The 17,841-nt window shown below is 47.9% G+C and overlaps 1 protein-coding gene across 1 annotated transcript in view; it reads right to left on the reverse strand.

Annotated features, from left to right (window-relative positions):
* Window positions 1-4,079: 4,079 nt before the first annotated feature.
* psip1a (PC4 and SFRS1 interacting protein 1a) overlaps window positions 4,080-17,841 on the reverse strand; it is a 59,504-nt gene continuing 45,742 nt past the window's right edge. Inside the window, exons 13-15 of the mRNA XM_072517061.1 lie at window positions 8,633-8,864; window positions 6,757-6,886; window positions 4,080-4,980 (exon numbers count right to left, since the gene is read on the reverse strand). Of these exons, the coding sequence (XP_072373162.1) occupies window positions 4,884-4,980; window positions 6,757-6,886; window positions 8,633-8,864 (459 nt within the window). The 3' untranslated portion in view covers window positions 4,080-4,883. The remainder of the gene's footprint in view (window positions 4,981-6,756; window positions 6,887-8,632; window positions 8,865-17,841) is intronic.

Raw genomic sequence — 17,841 nt, forward strand, 5'->3', positions numbered from 1 at the left:
CTGGAGCTGGTATACGTGTATACCAGGACTTTATGGTGGAGCTGGCGAGGAGGCGGGCTGCCTTCAACCGGGTGTAGAGGGCACTGTACATAGCAAGGTGCAGTGCGACATTGTATATCCAGCGAAGCTGAGGGTGACTTACAAGCTCAGGGACTTTTATTTTGGAACGGCGGAAGCAGCAGAGGACTCTGCGAAGGCAGAAGGACTGTGGCAGAACTGAGAAATGGACATGTGCCGATGTAACCTCATGACTGTATTTTCTTCTTTTTTTGTTTCACTGCGTGCGGGCGTACGGGCTAAAGGAGCCAATGTTGTATATATTTGGACAAGGGAAGTGATGGGACTTTCACTCAAAATGAGGGCTCTTTGGGGTGTAGGTGGATATGTGGGGTTTGTGTGCTAAAAGGGGATTTCTGGGCTTTCCTAGGCAAGGTGGAAAGGGACCCGGGCGGGGGCCTCCACGCTGGCCGGTTTAAGCCGGCCAGTGAACGGGAGTGAGGTGGGGGGAGGGGCTGCAGCCATCGGAGCCTGGCAGAACAGGGTCCGAGTGGTCTAGCCAGGGTGGAAAGTTAGGGGGAAGGAACAGAGGTTGGGAGGAGTTTTACAAGAGGCAGTCGACGGGAGGGGTTGGAGACGGGGGGTCGGGGGTACAACTCTTGGGTATCATGTACGGTACTGTTTCAGAGGTGTGAGGGGGGGTGGATTCTATAGGTCAATGGTGACCATGGGCGGTCCCGGACTCCTTTTTCTTTTTCTCGCCACCGTGGGAGGGTTTGTTTTATTGGATGCATGTGCGAGACCATGCAGACGCTGCGACAACGAATGAATGGACATCGCGCGACAATCACCAGGCAGGAATGTTCCCTTCCAGTCGGGGAACACTTCAGCAGTCAAGGGCATTCGGCCTCTGATCTCCGGGTAAGTGTTCTCCAAGGCGGCCTTCAGTACACGCAACAACGCAGAATCGCCGAGCAGAAACTCATAGCCAAGTTCCGCACATGAATGCAGCCTCAACCGGGACCTGGGATTCATGTTGCATTACATTCATCCCCCACCATCTGGCCCGGACTTGCGAAATCCTACCAACTGTCCTGGCTTGAGACAATTCACACCTCTTTAACCTGGGGTTACCCCTATCTCTAGATCTGTAAAGACTTAATTACTTAAAAATGCTCATTCCAAGCATTGTCTTGCATCTTTGAATTTGTCTATATATATATATATATATATATGTATGGGTATGGAACATACCTCTTCATTCACCTGAGGAAGGAGCAGTGCTCCGAAAGCTGGTGTTTGAAACAAACCTGTTGGACTTTAACCTGGTGTTGTAAGACTTCTTACTGTGCTCGCCCCAGTCCAACGCTGACATCTCCACAACATATAGAATGTGATGTATTTTTAGATAATATCACTCAGAAGTGGTATGGAGGTAAGAATGAGAAGGGGGCAAAGGATAAATTCTTCAGGAGTGCCAGAGATAACAGAGTGCAAATTGAAGCCATTAGTCAATTTTCTGGCTATAATTAGATAGATGGAAACAGGCTAGGGCAGATCCACCTAGTTAGATGACAAGGGGAGAAGCATTGGAGGAATATGGGGTGGTCATCTATGACAAAAGCGACACAGGTTGGAAGTATGAGAAGGGATAAATTGTGATTACTCTCAAAGAATGTAATTTTATGACCAACATGAGCCATTTATAACAAAATTCCATCTAAATAAATTGTCCTCGACACTTCTAACTCATTTTTCTAGTACTGTAATATGTGTATTTTCTTTTCAATACTGCCAGTACCCCACCTCTTTTCCTTCCCTATTTGTCTTGCAGCAGGGAATATTAAATTCCCAATCCTCCTTGGAGCCATATTGCAATGATACTTAGAATCCTATGTGGTGGGTTGTGCCTACAGCTCGCAGTTTGATCCAACCTTTCTGAACTTCTCGGTACTCTCATGCTATTCATTCCACCGTGGGGGCGACACGGTAGCACAGTTGATTCACAGCTCCAGGTTCGATTCCCGGCTTAGGTCACTGTCTGTGCAGAGTCTGCACGTTCTCCCCGTGTCTGCGTGGGTTTCCTCCCACAGTCCAAAGATGTGCAGGTTAGGTGGATTGGCCGCGCTAAATTGCCCTTCGTGTCCAGTTAGGTTGGGTTACAGGGATAGGGTAGAGGTGTGGGCTTGGGTGGGGTGCTCTTTCCAAGGGCCGGTGCAGACTCAATGGGCCGAATGGCCTCCTTCTGCACACTAAATTCTATGATATGATTCTATGATTCAATTCTTGCAGTTTATGTATCCTCCAACATTTCATCCTGGTGTCCTAACTCTGCCAAGCAGGTTTAAACCCTCTTCCACAGCACTAGTTAACGTTCCCATCAGGACATTGGGACTAATTTTGGGGCAGGAGAGACCTGTTCAAGCTGGGACCAATGTCCCAGGAATCTATAATCCTCCCTCGCTCCTGTACCATTTCACTAACAACATACTTTATCCTAATATTCTATACCTATTGTGTGGTAGAGGAATTTCCAACACGCTTTTGCTCATGGTTAAATCCAATTACTATGACTGGATTTAACCCATTTGATTAATTGGTCTGTAAAGTAAAGGCTCCCACAGAACTCATTTTAAAATGCCAGATATGGTCCCCATCTACTTCTCATCACTTTTATATCGTCAAATTGGTTTTGGTACAACTAAGCACCATAAATACATTCTACAATCAGGAACTCAGTTAGGTGGAGTAGCTAAACTATTACTTTTTGTTAGAAAACAGAAACCTCAGCAGAATTAAACAACTACTGAGTTTTGCCTTGAATTAGTTCTGTTTAGTGCTCGAATGCAGGGACTGATCAATGCTTTTACAGGACACAGGTTGGGCTTCCTCAATATAAAACTATACTTGTGTGTGAGATTGTAACAACACGTAGGATTTCAGGCCTATGTTTGTTTTTTTTTCACTTCATCTTTCATAGGATGTGGGCATTGTTGCAACCACTGCAATATATCAAGCATAATCCAATGGAAGTTCAGTCACCAATACCCTGAGGTCAGGGTACCCAAAGGAGGGCATTGCTGGAAAAGCCAGCATTTTTGTCACCCATCCCCATTAGCCCTTGAGGTGGCAGCAGTGAGCCACCTTTGTGAACTGCTCCAGTCCATCTGCAGGTACACATTTGACTTTTCTAAAGCATTATGGTACAGCAGAGTCTGCAGTCACGGCAGATTTTCTGCCCTAAAGCACATTAGTGAGCCAGATGGGTTTTAAATAAGAATTGATTATGGGTTCAAATCCACCACTGCAGTTGAAACAATGTCTCCCCCCCCCCCCAACAGGGCATTAGCCTGGGCTTCCAGATGTCTAGTTCAGTGACATTACCGCTATGCATCGTCACCCCTACACCCTTGATCACAACTGGAGTAGGGCAAGCTAGCTAACTTGCACCATGTAGTGAAAAGGAACCAACTAGTTTATGACAATGATCTTTGTGGGTCAACTAATGCTTCTAATGTCACCAAATTCTGATGTTCGGCCTATAATGGACCATTGTTACAACTGGCACAATAAGATGGAGAAACCCAGAGTGGTGAGAATGTCGAAATCGTCACATATTTGGAACTTTCAGATATTTGTTAATGCAAACAGTATGGATGCATTTAGTGAAAGCTAGACAAGCAAGTGAGGGACAACTTTACAGCATATGTATTAAAACACTAACAGCGCTCAAGTTCTTTTGCACGGCTCTTGGGTACATTCACACCAGTCATCACATCGCAGCCTTTTTCTTAAAAAAATAAGAAAGCGGGGCAGCACGGTGACGCAGTGGTTAGCACTGCTCCCTCACGGCGCCGAGGTCCCAGGTTCGATCCCGGCTCTGGGTCACTGTCTGTGTGGAGTTTGCACATTCTCCCCGTGTTTGCGTGGGTTTCGCCCCCACAACCCAAAGATGTACAGGCTAGGTGGATTGGCCATGCTAAATTGCCCCTTAATTGGAAAAAACGAATTGGGTACTCTAAATTAATTTTAAAAATTAAAAATTAAAAAATAACAAAATAACAAAGCGAAAGAAGGATCGATCAGTGTTAACAAACCAAACATTTATTTTGGTGCCAAGTTTACAGCAACGTTTTTAAGGCCTAAAGCCTTTCACGACAGAGTAAAACGCAACAGATCAGAAATGCTTCTAGGGCTCATCTGAAGTGGAAGCATTTGCTTACAAAGACATTAGTATAAAAAAATAAGCAATTTGGAACTCTTCGTTTACGATAACCATTCAAATAACATCTTCACATGGAATCGTTACAAAAAAAAAGAGCAACTATGCTGTTATGCAAAAACATAATGAAGATTTACTAAAACAAAACAGTGTTTTAAAAAAAGGACTTAATAAAAACAAACACACGGGGGTGTGTTCTTTACGACACTACCTGCAATTCAACATGCAGGAACAAAAACTAGTTTTCATTATTTGGCGTTAAAGCAGATTTGGCCTCAACAGGTTAATACAAAAAAAGGTTTACCATATCAACATAAGAACGCCACTGAATTACTATACACATCCAAAAATAAGGCAAAACCCATCACCCTCCAATCATTATATAAAACATTTTAAACAAAGGCAGGAAAAGAAACCAAACAAAAAATGTACACCTAGGCTTCGGCAGTTCTATGTGGTAAATACCAACATGTGCTTTTCTGTTGCGATGCTGCTTTTCTGGGAGGTGGGGGGGGGGGTATGGATATCCAGTGTTAAGTAGCAAGTTGTCGATAAATCAGAACAGTTTCAAAATAGGGAAATCAAAGCATTAACACCCCCTCGCCCCCCACCCGTGCTAGGAGCTACATTTTAAATTTGGTGACAATATGCAGGTTGGAGCTGCTCAGCTTTCAGCAGCTGGTCCTGTCTCCATCTGACCAGCTTCAGTATTGGCCGGTGGTTGTTTCGCCAACTGGGATGCATCGGATTGATGCAGTTCACTGAAGTAAAGAGAAAAGGTACCGAGTTACATGGATGCATTTTATTCCATTAAAATACCATTCATTCCAGACTCAAAAAGACCCGATTGTTATTTTCCTCACACCCATCAGCTAAATTAGTGAAGACAGCACAAGGACAGCAGGGCTCCCAATCTGTGCTCGTCTCAACCAAGCTCCTGGGTTAAAGAAAATGAGCTCCCACTCAACTGCTGTACAATAATTACTCCTCTCCCATCCATCCGCTAGCAGATTTTTAGCAGTGACAGGACCTGGCTCAGCTGTTGCATTCCTTATACTCTGCAGTCCCTCATAATTTAGTCCAGTGAATTGCAGTAGTTTACAACAGACAATCCTCTGGCAGTCTCAGAAGGAGAATGAAAAGGAAAATGACAATTGGCCTGACGTACTGGGAAACAGCACATAAACATATTACAGCTTTCTGGAAAGGAGATAAAAATTGGGGAAAGGGGTGCAATGCAAAAGCATAAGTGAAATACTTGTAATTATCTACAATAAAAAATGTTCAGGGTGCATTTCCAGAAAGTAAAAGTTCCAACCTAATTGGTACGCATTCAATAAGGAGTCTGAATGTAATTCACTGGTTAAGATTTAGGAATACATGAAGCCACAGAGGGCAGCCAGGTTTCTGGAACTACAACACCATTCAATGCAAATTTGTATGGCATCAACTTTGAGAATTAACAAGGTGCAGATACAAAACGTATAACATTCTTCACAAAAATAAGCTCTACTTCTATTTTTCATCAGTCATATTTCAGTAGATGTCAAGAGGGCACAAGAAAACAAAGTTACCCATATTACACAGTGGGTTAATCCTTTGTAGTATGAAAGGATCTGGATTTAAACTCAAATCCATATTGATAAGATTGTCTGTGGAATTTCTGTGGCATGTTACTAAAGAGTCGCTACGTATTTATAGATTAGAAAAAGTCATAATAATACCATTGTTCAGATTTTATTCAAAGTAACACAAGTTTAGATTTGGTCACTCTTTAGCCCTCTCTTCCTTTGAAACATTTGTTAAAACCTGCTGCTTTGACCAAGCCTTTCCTCAACCCTTCTTTGGCCTGGTGTCAAATCGATTACATTAAAGCTACTGTATAAATATTAATTGTTAATAGTATCAGATTGAGAGATAAACAGAGCTGGAGCAGGCAGTTAATCTACAGCCATCCACCAGAAGCGAGAAGGAGCGCACAGCCAACAGAGAGGGGTAGGCCTCAGCTCCCTTGGAGGAGCAGCAGCAGCAGTTGAAATATGAGCATAGAATTGGGAAGCACATTTAACTTTTGCAGCATGCTTCTTACTTAGCACTGAAAGCATACACTTTCGTGCCAGCTAATGTTACGCCTGTGTTAATTGAGAAGGTCGCTGTGAAAGCGGTGTATCTCCTGGTGAAGGCGATTCTGTTGGTACCGAACTAAGGAGTGCCAGGAGCCTTGAGCTGTACCTATCACTGCTCAGCACCAAAAGACCACATTCCCCTGACTGCAAAGTGCAAAAAAACAATCTTGGCATAATCTCTCCATTACAGCTTAACCAATTAGTGACACCTATCGGACTTCACTCTACCATCCTACCCATTGCCAATCGACAGTTGATGGGCAACTACAAAATCCCCTGCATGGGCCATACCTACAAAACGCGGTAACGTAACTAACACAATCTAAATAACTGGAGAGCACATTCAAACTTAGGTCCTTGTAATGGATTGTATTCCACACCCAGCTTTAAATTTCACTTCAATGCACTGACCTGTTTTGTGGCGGCTGCACACTGTCCGACTTATTCTTCTTTTCATCTCCAGTCTTGTTCTCTGCTCGTTTCAAGATTTGGCCTTTCTCTGCATCCTGTGATGCAACTTCTCCATTCACCGTTTTAGTAGCTGACAAGTAGGAAGGAGATCATTAGCTAGATTGTAGAAGGTGCATGCATTCATAGAATTTTTATTAACAGGATAGAAGGCGGCCATTCAGCCCATCGAGTCTGCACCGACCCTTGGAAAGAGCACCCTACTTAAGCCCATACCTCCATCATAACCCCAACTAACATTTTTGGACACTAAGGGCAATTTTAGCATGGCCAATCCACTTAACCTGCACATCTTTGGACTGTGGAAGGAAACTGGAGCACCCGGAGGAAACCCACGCAGACACGGAGAGACCATGCAGACTCCGCACAGACAGTGACCCAAGCCAGGACTCGAACCTGGGACCCTGGAGCTGTGAAGAAACAGTGCTAACCACTGTGTTACCGTGCTGCCCTTAACAAGGGCTGAATATGTGGCACATGATACTTACTCCACACCGCCAGCAGTTCCAGGGACCTTAGCGTGGAATCAAACATTGAAAAGTTCACTTCATACTGCAATAAAATAATTCTGCCCCAATTTTCTACCCTCTCTTGGGAGGTATCTACTCTCTTGTAATTTGTTACATATGAACAAAGGCAACAAGTGTCAACTGCAGGATACTTCACAAAGCCTCAACTTGTCCACACTCAAAACGTCTACACATCATAGATCATAGAATTTACAGGACAGAAGGAGGCCATTCAGCCCATCAAGCCTACACCGGCTCTTGGAAAGAGCACCCTACCCAAGGTCAACACCTCCACCCCATCCCCATAACCCAACCCAACACTAAGGGCAATTTTGGACACCAAGGGCAATTTATCATGGCCAATCCACCTAACCTGCACATCTTTGGACTGTGGGAGGAAACCGGAGCACCCGGAGGAAACCCACGCACACACGGGATGTGCAGACTCCGCACAGACAGTGACCCAAGCCGGAATCGAACCTGGGACCCTGGAGCTGTGAAGCAATTGTGCTATCCACAATGCTACCCTGCTGTCGTCTTTCGATAACCAGGAAAAAGAGCCTTGACTTATCATCTCCCCACCCACTGCAGTACAACTTTAGCGCTTTCAACATTAGGACACTGGTCAAACAGCAAGCTCCTGCATGTGCATCTGCATTTCATAACCAAGCGCCCAGGAGAGGCTGCAGGCTTTAAACAAGTGAAAATATTTCTCCAACATTATGTATTTGAAAGGACTCTGGTGCTTGAGATATGCAGTGTCTCGAGTTCAAAGCTTCTTTCTCCCTCCAGTCTCCTCTCCCAGTCAGCTCAACAAACATGATAAATAACACGTAGTACGTGAACACAACGGAAGGTGAACAAAGCCTGCTGCTCTTAAGCATCAAGCAGAATCCGTAGAGGTGCTTCCTCAGAGAGTGTCTTTTGTTTGGTGGCAAGGCTCCGATGGAGTTGGAGAGCTGAACTGCTAAAAGTGTGAATCCTAATTGAGCTACCCAAGCTGGACAAGTTTTAAACGGAGAGAACACTTGAGGCCTGCCCACTGGCTCCCCTGACAGGGTGCTTCAGGCAAATAATCTGTCCAAGAAAAAACATCTTTTGGCACCCAGAGGCAAGGGGAGTTTGTAAGGATACACTGATCAGTCAAATATCTTGCTCTTGACAGAAGCAGTTGAAGAAATGGGTTGCCTCATGCCACAAGTCACAGGAGACTAACTATTTTTTGTTGACCCTATTCAAGAGTAGAGAACCCAGTGTGTTCAGTTAATTCACAAGTAGGCAAGGGCTGGAGGAGAAGGGGTGAACTTTACCAGTCAACTGTTCTTCTGTGTTTTCAACTTTGTTAGTTTCCAGTTGATCACTTTTCTTCTCTTGCTCTCGTGCCTTGACCGCTTCCTCGTGCTGCCGCTGGTCAGCGAGTGACTTATTCAGCACTTGCGCAATCACAGAATCACCTTCACCAACCAAGAACATGGATTTGAATTTGTTGTAGATCATATCTGCCTTGAACATGATGTCTTGACTGGCTTTGTAGTTTCGCATCTGTCACAAGAGAAAACCAATAAAAACATAATCCCATACTACGGATCCAAAATAAACGTGGAACCATCTAATTAAGACTTGGTTTTTCCCAGAACACAAACACCGTTTGAGAATATAAATCCTACAGCTCAGGTAACTATACAACATCAAATACCACAATCAACAGTAGCCCATGCTTCAGTTACAAGGTCAAGAATAAGCAATCATTGTGCCTGTGTCACAATCTATGCAAAAAATCTCATGATTTCTGTAAAATCAGTCCAAACCCTGCTGCACTACAAACTTTTAGTTGTCTAGTTTGAAGTCAGCTGCTGCACTGCTCCACAAAACCTGCGTCTGTCCCAGTGTATGGGTATTTCTGGAAGGCTGGGAGAGCAAAATCGATGAGCATAACTAGCACAGCTCCAGCACCAGTGCATGGGATGCTGCAATGGGTACATTAATACTCTGCCTATATTCAAAATGAAAGTCAAGGTGCAAAACAGACAAGGATGAGCATTATGATCAGTGAGCTGGCTGAAATTACAATGCTAAGAGTGATACTCAGGTTGCCACAGGCCAGAAATGGCAGTCCAGACATGCGACCCCTATCCCTGGTAAGAGTCCCTTACCCCCAAGACCCTTGGGGGGCACTTCTTCTGTAGCCTGGCAGCGGCACGCATGGGCAACGGACCTAACCTCTTGGGGTGCATCACGCCAGGTCAGCTTCCGTCAAGAGCTGCACAAAAGCCCACGGGAGTTCCCTCTTTGGGGGATGCATAGCGGGAGGGTAAGCATCGGGGTTCAAGCCCGCTAATGATATTGAAAGAGGGGATCTGCATAATGATAGGTTTCCCGTCCGTTCTGGGTAGGAAGCTGTTCTGGTAGGGACCGGTGACTTGCCAGGCTCCAATCCGGTTTCTGGGCTGCCGCAGGATTTTACTCCCCATCGGGATTCCTAATCTTAGTGGGCGGGCTGGGGAGAGAGGCTCTGTTCTTAGAGATATACAGATAACGAGCATTGTTTGATTAAGGACTGAGAATGCTAAGAGGAGGGCACATGCACAGCCGGTGTCCTTGAAAAGGGAGCGTGTCGTGTCCCCTGGGTCACTCAAAGCCCTTGATGGCCAGTGAGCACTATGGGGGCTGGAGTGTCTCATTAAGCCCCAACAGGAATTTTAATTTGACTTCATACAGTTCCTTAAAAAAATTCTCTCTTTTGTCTCTATTTATCCGTTTGTTTAATTTGATCTGAGTATAAAGAGCAGGGAGTGGAGTGCATTATTAGCCACCAAAGTGACATTGCAATTCAAATTGGTACGGATCATTTAAATTTTTATCGTTAGTTTCCCTTCGGGCAGGCATTTTCAAAGTCGGGGTCACGATCCGCGGGTGGGTCACGGAGCCATACGTCGCGGCGCTCCCGATTGCACAAATTCGGGCGCAACAGCCGGTTATTTTTTTGTTATTAAATATTTTATTGAAAATTTTTGGTCAACCAACACAGTACATTGTGCATCCTTTACACAATATTATAACAACACAAATAACAATGACCTATTTTATAAACAGAAAATGAATAAATAACAAAAATGAAAACTAGCCCTAATTGGCAACTGCCTTGTCACAAGTAACACTCTCCAAAAATATAATTTAACAGTCCAATATATAATTATCTGTAGCAACGACCTATACATACTATACAGTATATATTAACAACCCTGAGAGTCCTTCTGGTTCCCCGCCCCCCCGATCCTGGGCTGCTGCTGCTGCCTTCTTTTTCCCATTCCATCTATCTTTCTGCGAGGTATTCGACGAACGGTTGCCACCGCCTGGTGAACCCTTGAGCCGACCCCCTTAGGACGAACTTAATCCGCTCTAGCTTTATAAACCCCGCCATGTCATTTATCCAGGTCTCCACCCCCGGGGGCTTGGCTTCTTTCCACATTAGCAATATCCTGCGCCGGGCTACTAGGGACGCAAAGGCCAAAACATCGGCCTCTCTCGCCTCCTGCACTCCCGGCTCTTGTGCAACCCCAAATATAGCCAACCCCCAGCTTGGTTCGACCCGGACTCCTACTACTTTTGAAAGCACCTTTGTCACCCCCATCCAAAACCCCTGTAGTGCCGAGCATGACCAAAACATATGGGTATGATTCGCTGGGCTTCTCGAGCACCTCGCACACCTATCCTCCACCCCAAAAATGTTACTGAGCCATGCTCCAGTCATATGTGCCCTGTGTATTACCTTAAACTGAATCAGGCTTAGCCTGGCACACGAGGACGACGAGTTTACCCTGCTTAGGGCATCTGCCCACAGCCCCTCCTCGATCTCCTCCCCCAGCTCTTCTTCCCATTTCCCTTTTAGTTCATCTACCATAGTCTCCCCTTCGTCCCTCATTTCCCTATATATATCTGACACCTTACCATCCCCCACCCATGTCTTTGAGATCACTCTGTACTGCACCTCTTGTGTCGGGAGCTGCAGGAATTCCCTCACCTGTTGCCTCGCAAAAGCCCTCAGTTGCATATACCTGAATGCATTCCCTTGGGGCAACCCATATTTCTCGGTCAGCGCTCCCAGACTCGCGAACTTCCCATCCACAAACAGATCTTTCAGTTGCGTTATTCCTGCTCTTTGCCACATTCCATATCCCCCATCCATTCCCCCCGGGGCAAACCTATGGTTGTTTCTTATCGGGGACCCCCCCAAGGCTCCAGTCTTTCCCCTATGCCGTCCCCACTGTCCCCAAATCTTCAGTGTAGCCACCACCACCGGGCTTGTGGTGTAGTTCCTCGGTGAGAACGGCAATGGGGCTGTCACCATAGCCTGTAGGCTAGTCCCCCTACAGGACGCCCTCTCTAATCTCTTCCACGCCGCTCCCTCCTCCTCTCCCATCCACTTACTCACCATTGAAATATTAGCGGCCCAATAATACTCACTTAGGCTCGGTAGTGCCAGCCCCCCCCTATCCCTGCTACGCTGTAAGAATCCCTTCCTCACTCTCGGGGTCTTCCCGGCCCACACAAAACCCATGATGCTCTTTTCAATCCTTTTAAAAAAAGCCTTCGTGATCACCACCGGGAGGCACTGAAACACAAAGAGGAATCTCGGGAGGACCACCATCTTAACCGTCTGCACCCTCCCTGCCATTGACAGGGATACCATATCCCATCTCTTGAAATCCTCCTCCATCTGTTCCACCAACCGCGTTAAATTTAACCTATGCAATGTGCCCCAATTCTTAGCTATCTGGATCCCCAGGTAACGCAAGTCCCTGGTTACGTTCCTCAACGGTAGGTCCTCTATTTCTCTACTCTGCTCCCTTGGATGCACCACAAACAACTCACTTTTCCCCATGTTCAATTTATACCCTGAAAAATCCCCAAACTCCCCAAGTATCCGCATTATTTCTGGCATCCCCTCCGCCGGGTCCGCCACATATAGTAGCAAATCGTCCGCATACAAAGATACCCGGTGCTCTTCTCCTCCCCCAAGTACTCCCCTCCACTTCTTGGAACCCCTCCACGCTATCGCCAGGGGCTCAATCGCCAGTGCAAACAATAATGGGGACAGAGGGCATCCCTGCCTTGTCCCTCTATGGAGCCGAAAATATGCAGATCCCAGTCTATTCGTGACCACGCTCGCCACTGGGGCCCTATACACCAGCTGCACCCATCTAACATACCCCTCTCCAAAACCAAATCTCCTCAACACCTCCCACAAATAATCCCACTCCACTCTATCAAATGCTTTCTCGGCATCCATCGCCACTACTATCTCCGTTTCTCCCTCTGGTGGGGCCATCATCATTACCCCTAACAACCTCCGTATATTCGTGTTCAGCTGTCTCCCCTTCACAAACCCAGTTTGGTCCTCGTGGACCACCCCCGGGACACATTCCTCTATTCTCATTGCCATTACCTTGGCCAGGACCTTGGCATCTACATTTAGGAGGGAAATAGGTCGATAGGACCCGCATTGTAGCGGGTCCTTTTCCTTCTTTAAGAGAAGCGATATCGTTGCTTCAGACATAGTCGGGGGCAGTTGTCCCCTTTCCTTTGCCTCATTAAAGGTCCTCGTCAGTACCGGGGCGAGCAAGTCCACATATTTTCTATAGAATTCGACTGGGAATCCATCCGGTCCCGGGGCCTTTCCCGCCTGCATGCTCCTAATTCCTTTCACCACTTCTTCTACCTCGATCTGTGCTCCCAGTCCCACCCTTTCCTGCTCTTCCACCTTGGGAAATTCCAGCCGATCCAAGAAGCCCATCATTCTCTCCCTCCCATCCAGGGGTTGAGCTTCATATAATTTTTTATAAAATGTCTTGAACACTCCATTCACTCTCTCCGCTCCCCACTCCATCTCTCCTTCCTCATCCCTCACTCCCCCTATTTCCCTCGCTGCTCCCCTTTTCCTCAATTGGTGTGCCAGCAACCTGCTCGCCTTCTCCCCATATTCGTACTGTACACCCTGTGCCTTCCTCCATTGTGCCTCTGCAGTGCCTGTAGTCAGCAAGTCAAATTCTACATGTAGCCTTTGCCTTTCCCTGTACAGTCCCTCCTCCGGTGCTTCCGCATATTGTCTGTCCACCCTCAAAAGTTCTTGCAGCAACCGCTCCCGTTCCTTACTCTCCTGCTTCCCTTTATGTGCCCTTATTGATATCAGCTCCCCTCTAACCACCGCCTTCAACGCCTCCCAGACCACTCCCACCTGGACCTCCCCATTATCATTGAGTTCCAAGTACTTTTCAATGCACCCCCTCACCCTTAGACACACCCCCTCATCTGCCATTAGTCCCATGTCCATTCTCCAGGGTGGGCGCCCTCCTGTTTCCTCCCCTATCTCCAAGTCCACCCAGTGTGGAGCGTGATCCGAAATGGCTATAGCCGTATACTCCGTTCCCCATACCTTCGGGATCAATGCCCTACCCAGCACAAAAAAGTCTATTCGCGAGTAGACTTTATGGACATAGGAGAAAAACGAGAACTCCTTACTCCTAGGTCTGCTAAATCTCCACGGGTCTACACCTCCCATCTGCTCCATAAAATCTTTAAGTACCTTGGCTGCTGCCGGCCTCCTTCCAGTCCTGGACTTCGACCTATCCAGCCCTGGTTCCAACACCGTATTAAAATCTCCCCCCATTATCAGCTTTCCCATCTCTAGGTCCGGAATGAGTCCTAGCATCCGCCTCATAAAATTGGCATCATCCCAGTTCGGGGCATATACGTTTACCAAAACCACCGTCTCCCCCTGTAGTTTGCCACTCACCATCACGTATCTGCCCCCGTTATCCGCCACTATAGTCTTTGCCTCGAACATTACCCGCTTCCCCACTAATATAGCCACCCCCCTGTTTTTCGCATCTAGCCCCGAATGGAACATCTGCCCCACCCATCCTTTGCGTAGCCTAACCTGGTCTATCAGTTTCAGGTGCGTTTCCTGTAACATAAGTTTCTTAAGGTGTGCGAGTACCCGTGCCCTCTTTATCGGCCCGTTCAGCCCTCTCACGTTCCACGTGATCAGCCGAGTTGGGGGGCTTCCTACCCCCCCCTTGTCGATTAGCCATCACCTTTTTCCAGCTCCTCACCCGGTTCCCACGCAGCTGTATCTCCCCCAGGCAGTGCCCCCCCGCCCATCCTCTCCCATACCAGCTCCCCCCTCTCCCCAGCAGCAGCAACCCAGTAATTCCCCCCTCCCACCCCCCCCGCTAGATCCCCCGCTAGCGTAATTACTCCCCCCATGTTGCTCCCAGAAGTCAGCAAACTCTGGCTGACCTCGGCTCGCACCGTGCGACGCCCCCTCCTTCCTGCTTCTCTATTCCCGCCATGATTATCATAGCGCGGGAACCAAGCCCGCGCTTCTCCCTTGGCCCCACCCCCAATGGCCAACGCCCCATCTCCTCCACCTCCCCTCCTCCCCCCATCACCACCTGTGGGAGAGAGAAAAGTTACCACATCACAGGATTAGTACATAAAACCCCTCTTTGCCCCCCACATTCGCCCCACCACTTTGTTCGAACGTTCTTTTTAATAACCCGCTCATTCCAGTTTTTCTTCCACAATAAAAGTCCACGCTTCATCCGCCGTCTCAAAGTAGTGGTGCCTCCCTCGATATGTGACCCACAGTCTTGCCGGTTGCAGCATTCCAAATATTATCTTCTTTTTATGAAGCACCGCATTGGCCCGATTAAAGCTCACCCTCCTTCTCGCCACCTCCGCACTCCAGTCTTGATAAACGCGGATCACAGCGTTCTCCCATTTACTGCTCCGAGTTTTCTTCGCCCATCTAAGGACCATTTCTCTATCCTTAAAACGGAGGAATCTCACCACTATGGCTCTGGGAATTTCTCCTGCTCTCGGTCCTCGCGCCATCACTCGGTATGCTCCCTCCACCTCCAACGGACCCGCCGGGGCCTCCGCTCCCATTAACGAGTGCAACATCGTGCTCACATATGCCCCGACGTCCGCTCCCTCCACACCTTCAGGAAGACCAAGAATCCTCAGGTTGTTCCTCCTTGCGTTGTTTTCCAGTGCCTCCAACCTTTCCACACATCGTTTCTGATGTGCCTCCTGCGTCTCAGTCTTCACCACCAGGCCCTGTATGTCGTCCTCGTTCTCGGCTGCCTTTGCCTTCACGACCCGAAGCTCCCGCTCCTGGGTCTTTTGTTCCTCTAGCCCTTCGATCGCCTGTAGTATCGGGGCCAACAGCTCTTTCTTCATTTCCTTTTTGATCTCTTCCACACAGCATTACAAGAACTCTTGTTGTTCAGGGCCCCATGTTAAACTGCCACCTTCCGACGCCATCTTGGTTTTTGCTTGCCTTCCTTGCCGCTGTTCTAAAGGATCCACTGCAATCTGGCCACTTTCTCCTCCTTTTTCCATCCGTATCCAGGGGGGATTCCCTTCTGGTTTACCGCACAGTGTTTTTAGCCGTCAAAATTACCGTTGGGGCTCCTATCAAGAGCCCAAAAGTCCGTTTCACAGGGAGCTGCCGAAACGTGCGACTCAGCTGGTCATCGCCGCACCCGTAAGTCGCAACAGCCGGTTTTTAACAATGCCGGCTGCGAGCGGCTTTCAAAATGAAGGCCGCGACCACATAAAAAAAAATTGCGGGCGCACTACGCATGCGTGCCCGCTCATCGCTGTGCATGCACAGAACCACGGGGTTCTGCAGTGCGCCCGCATTTTAAAAATATGGTCGCAGACGTCATTTTGAAGGCCGCTCGCAGCCGGCATTGTTAAAAAAACAGCTGCTGCGGGCGAATTTGTGCAATTGGAGACTCAGGAGAAGATTTTCCTGAATTCAATGTAATCTTCCTGCTTGAAGGGAGGCAGAGAGCAGGTCACACCCCTCGAACGTCGACATCACGTGTTTTGGGCGCGATTGCGATTCCTCCATTTTGTTAGCAGCAAACAAGTAAATGAGGACCAAGCAGGCTCACCTCTCGCATTAAAGGTAAGTGAAAATGGTGAGTCACGAATGTTGGCCGGCGTGGGTCACGAAGGTCAGCCCGCGTGAGTCGCAACGGTTGGCCGGTTGGCAAAAATGGGTCCCCGGGAAAAATACTGCCTTAGGGGCTATCAACTGGTTTTTAAGTGTTTTTTTTTTTTTTTAATTGGTTAATTTGTTAAATTTGTGTTACTGCTGCTGAAAGAATATAAAAGGCCTGTATACGTGGCCGAGTCGTTAAGTCAATGGATTAGGAATCCATTGGTGTATCCCAAAGCAGGCTTGAATCCTGCTAACTATGCTTCTCATGGTTCCTGATTTAAGAATGATTTACAGAATTCCCAAACCGACACTGCAAAGAAGGAAAATCGAAGGTGGCTTGGCTTTACCGAACCTACAATACTACCACTGCGCAGCAACGGCAGAGAGAGTGAGGGGATGGCTACACGTACCCGGAGAGTGGGCACAGGTGGAGGAGGCCTCCTGTAAAGGAACGACCCTCCGGGCCCTGGCCACAGCAGCACTCCCATCCCCCTCAACAAGATACACAACGAGCCCAGTGGTAGCGGCCGCGCTGAGAACGTGGGCCCAACTGAGACAGCACTTCGGGCTAACTAAGATGGCCCCCATCTGCAGCAATCACAAATTCCCCTCAGCCATGCTAGACACCACCTTCAAAGGAGGCAGGACGGGGATACACTGACGGTCGGGAACTTCTACGTAGGACACAGACTGGCGACACTGGACGAACTGACGAAGAAGTGGAGACTACCGAAAGGACAGGAAATGAGGCACCTTCAAATAAAACACTTCCTATGCAAGGAGAAAGTAGGGTACCCAGGGGCCCCAGAAACCACACTATTAGTGGACCAGATAGGCACAAGCAGCAAAGAAGGGGGACTATGTGGGAAAATATACAGACAGTTACTGGACAGAGCTCGGACACCACTGGACGAGACCAGACGGAAATGGGAGGACGAACTGGGGACAGAGGTGGGATGGCGACTCTGGAGCGAAGCACTGAACAGGGCCAACTCCACCTCCTCCTGCGCAAGGCTCAGACTCAGGCAGCTCAAAGTAGTGCATGGAGCACACCTTTTAAAAAAAATTAATTTAGAGTACCCAATTATTCCCCCCCCCCCCCCAATTCAGGGGCAATTTAGTGTGGCCAAGCCACCTAACCTGCACATCTTTTGGGTTGTGGGGGTGAAACCCACGCAGACATGGGGAGAATGTGCAAACTCCATATGGACAATGACCCAGAGCCGGGATTTGAACCCGAGTCCTCAGCGCCACAGTCCCAGTGCTAACCACTGCGCCACATGCCGCCCTCGAGCACACCTGACCAGAACCCGAATGAGCAGGTTCTTCCCGGAGGTGGAGGACAAATGTGAATGGTGCCAAAGGGTCCCGGCCAACCACACCCACATGTTCTGGGCTTGTCCCACCTGCTGGGTTCTGGACAGCCTTCTCCGAGGCAATATCCAAGGTTGTGGGGGTGAGGGTGAAGCCATGCCCAATAGTGGCAATCTTCGGGGTATCAGA

This window comes from Scyliorhinus torazame, chromosome 9 (genome assembly GCF_047496885.1).
Source record: "Scyliorhinus torazame isolate Kashiwa2021f chromosome 9, sScyTor2.1, whole genome shotgun sequence".
Classification (NCBI taxonomy): Eukaryota; Metazoa; Chordata; class Chondrichthyes; order Carcharhiniformes; family Scyliorhinidae; genus Scyliorhinus; species Scyliorhinus torazame.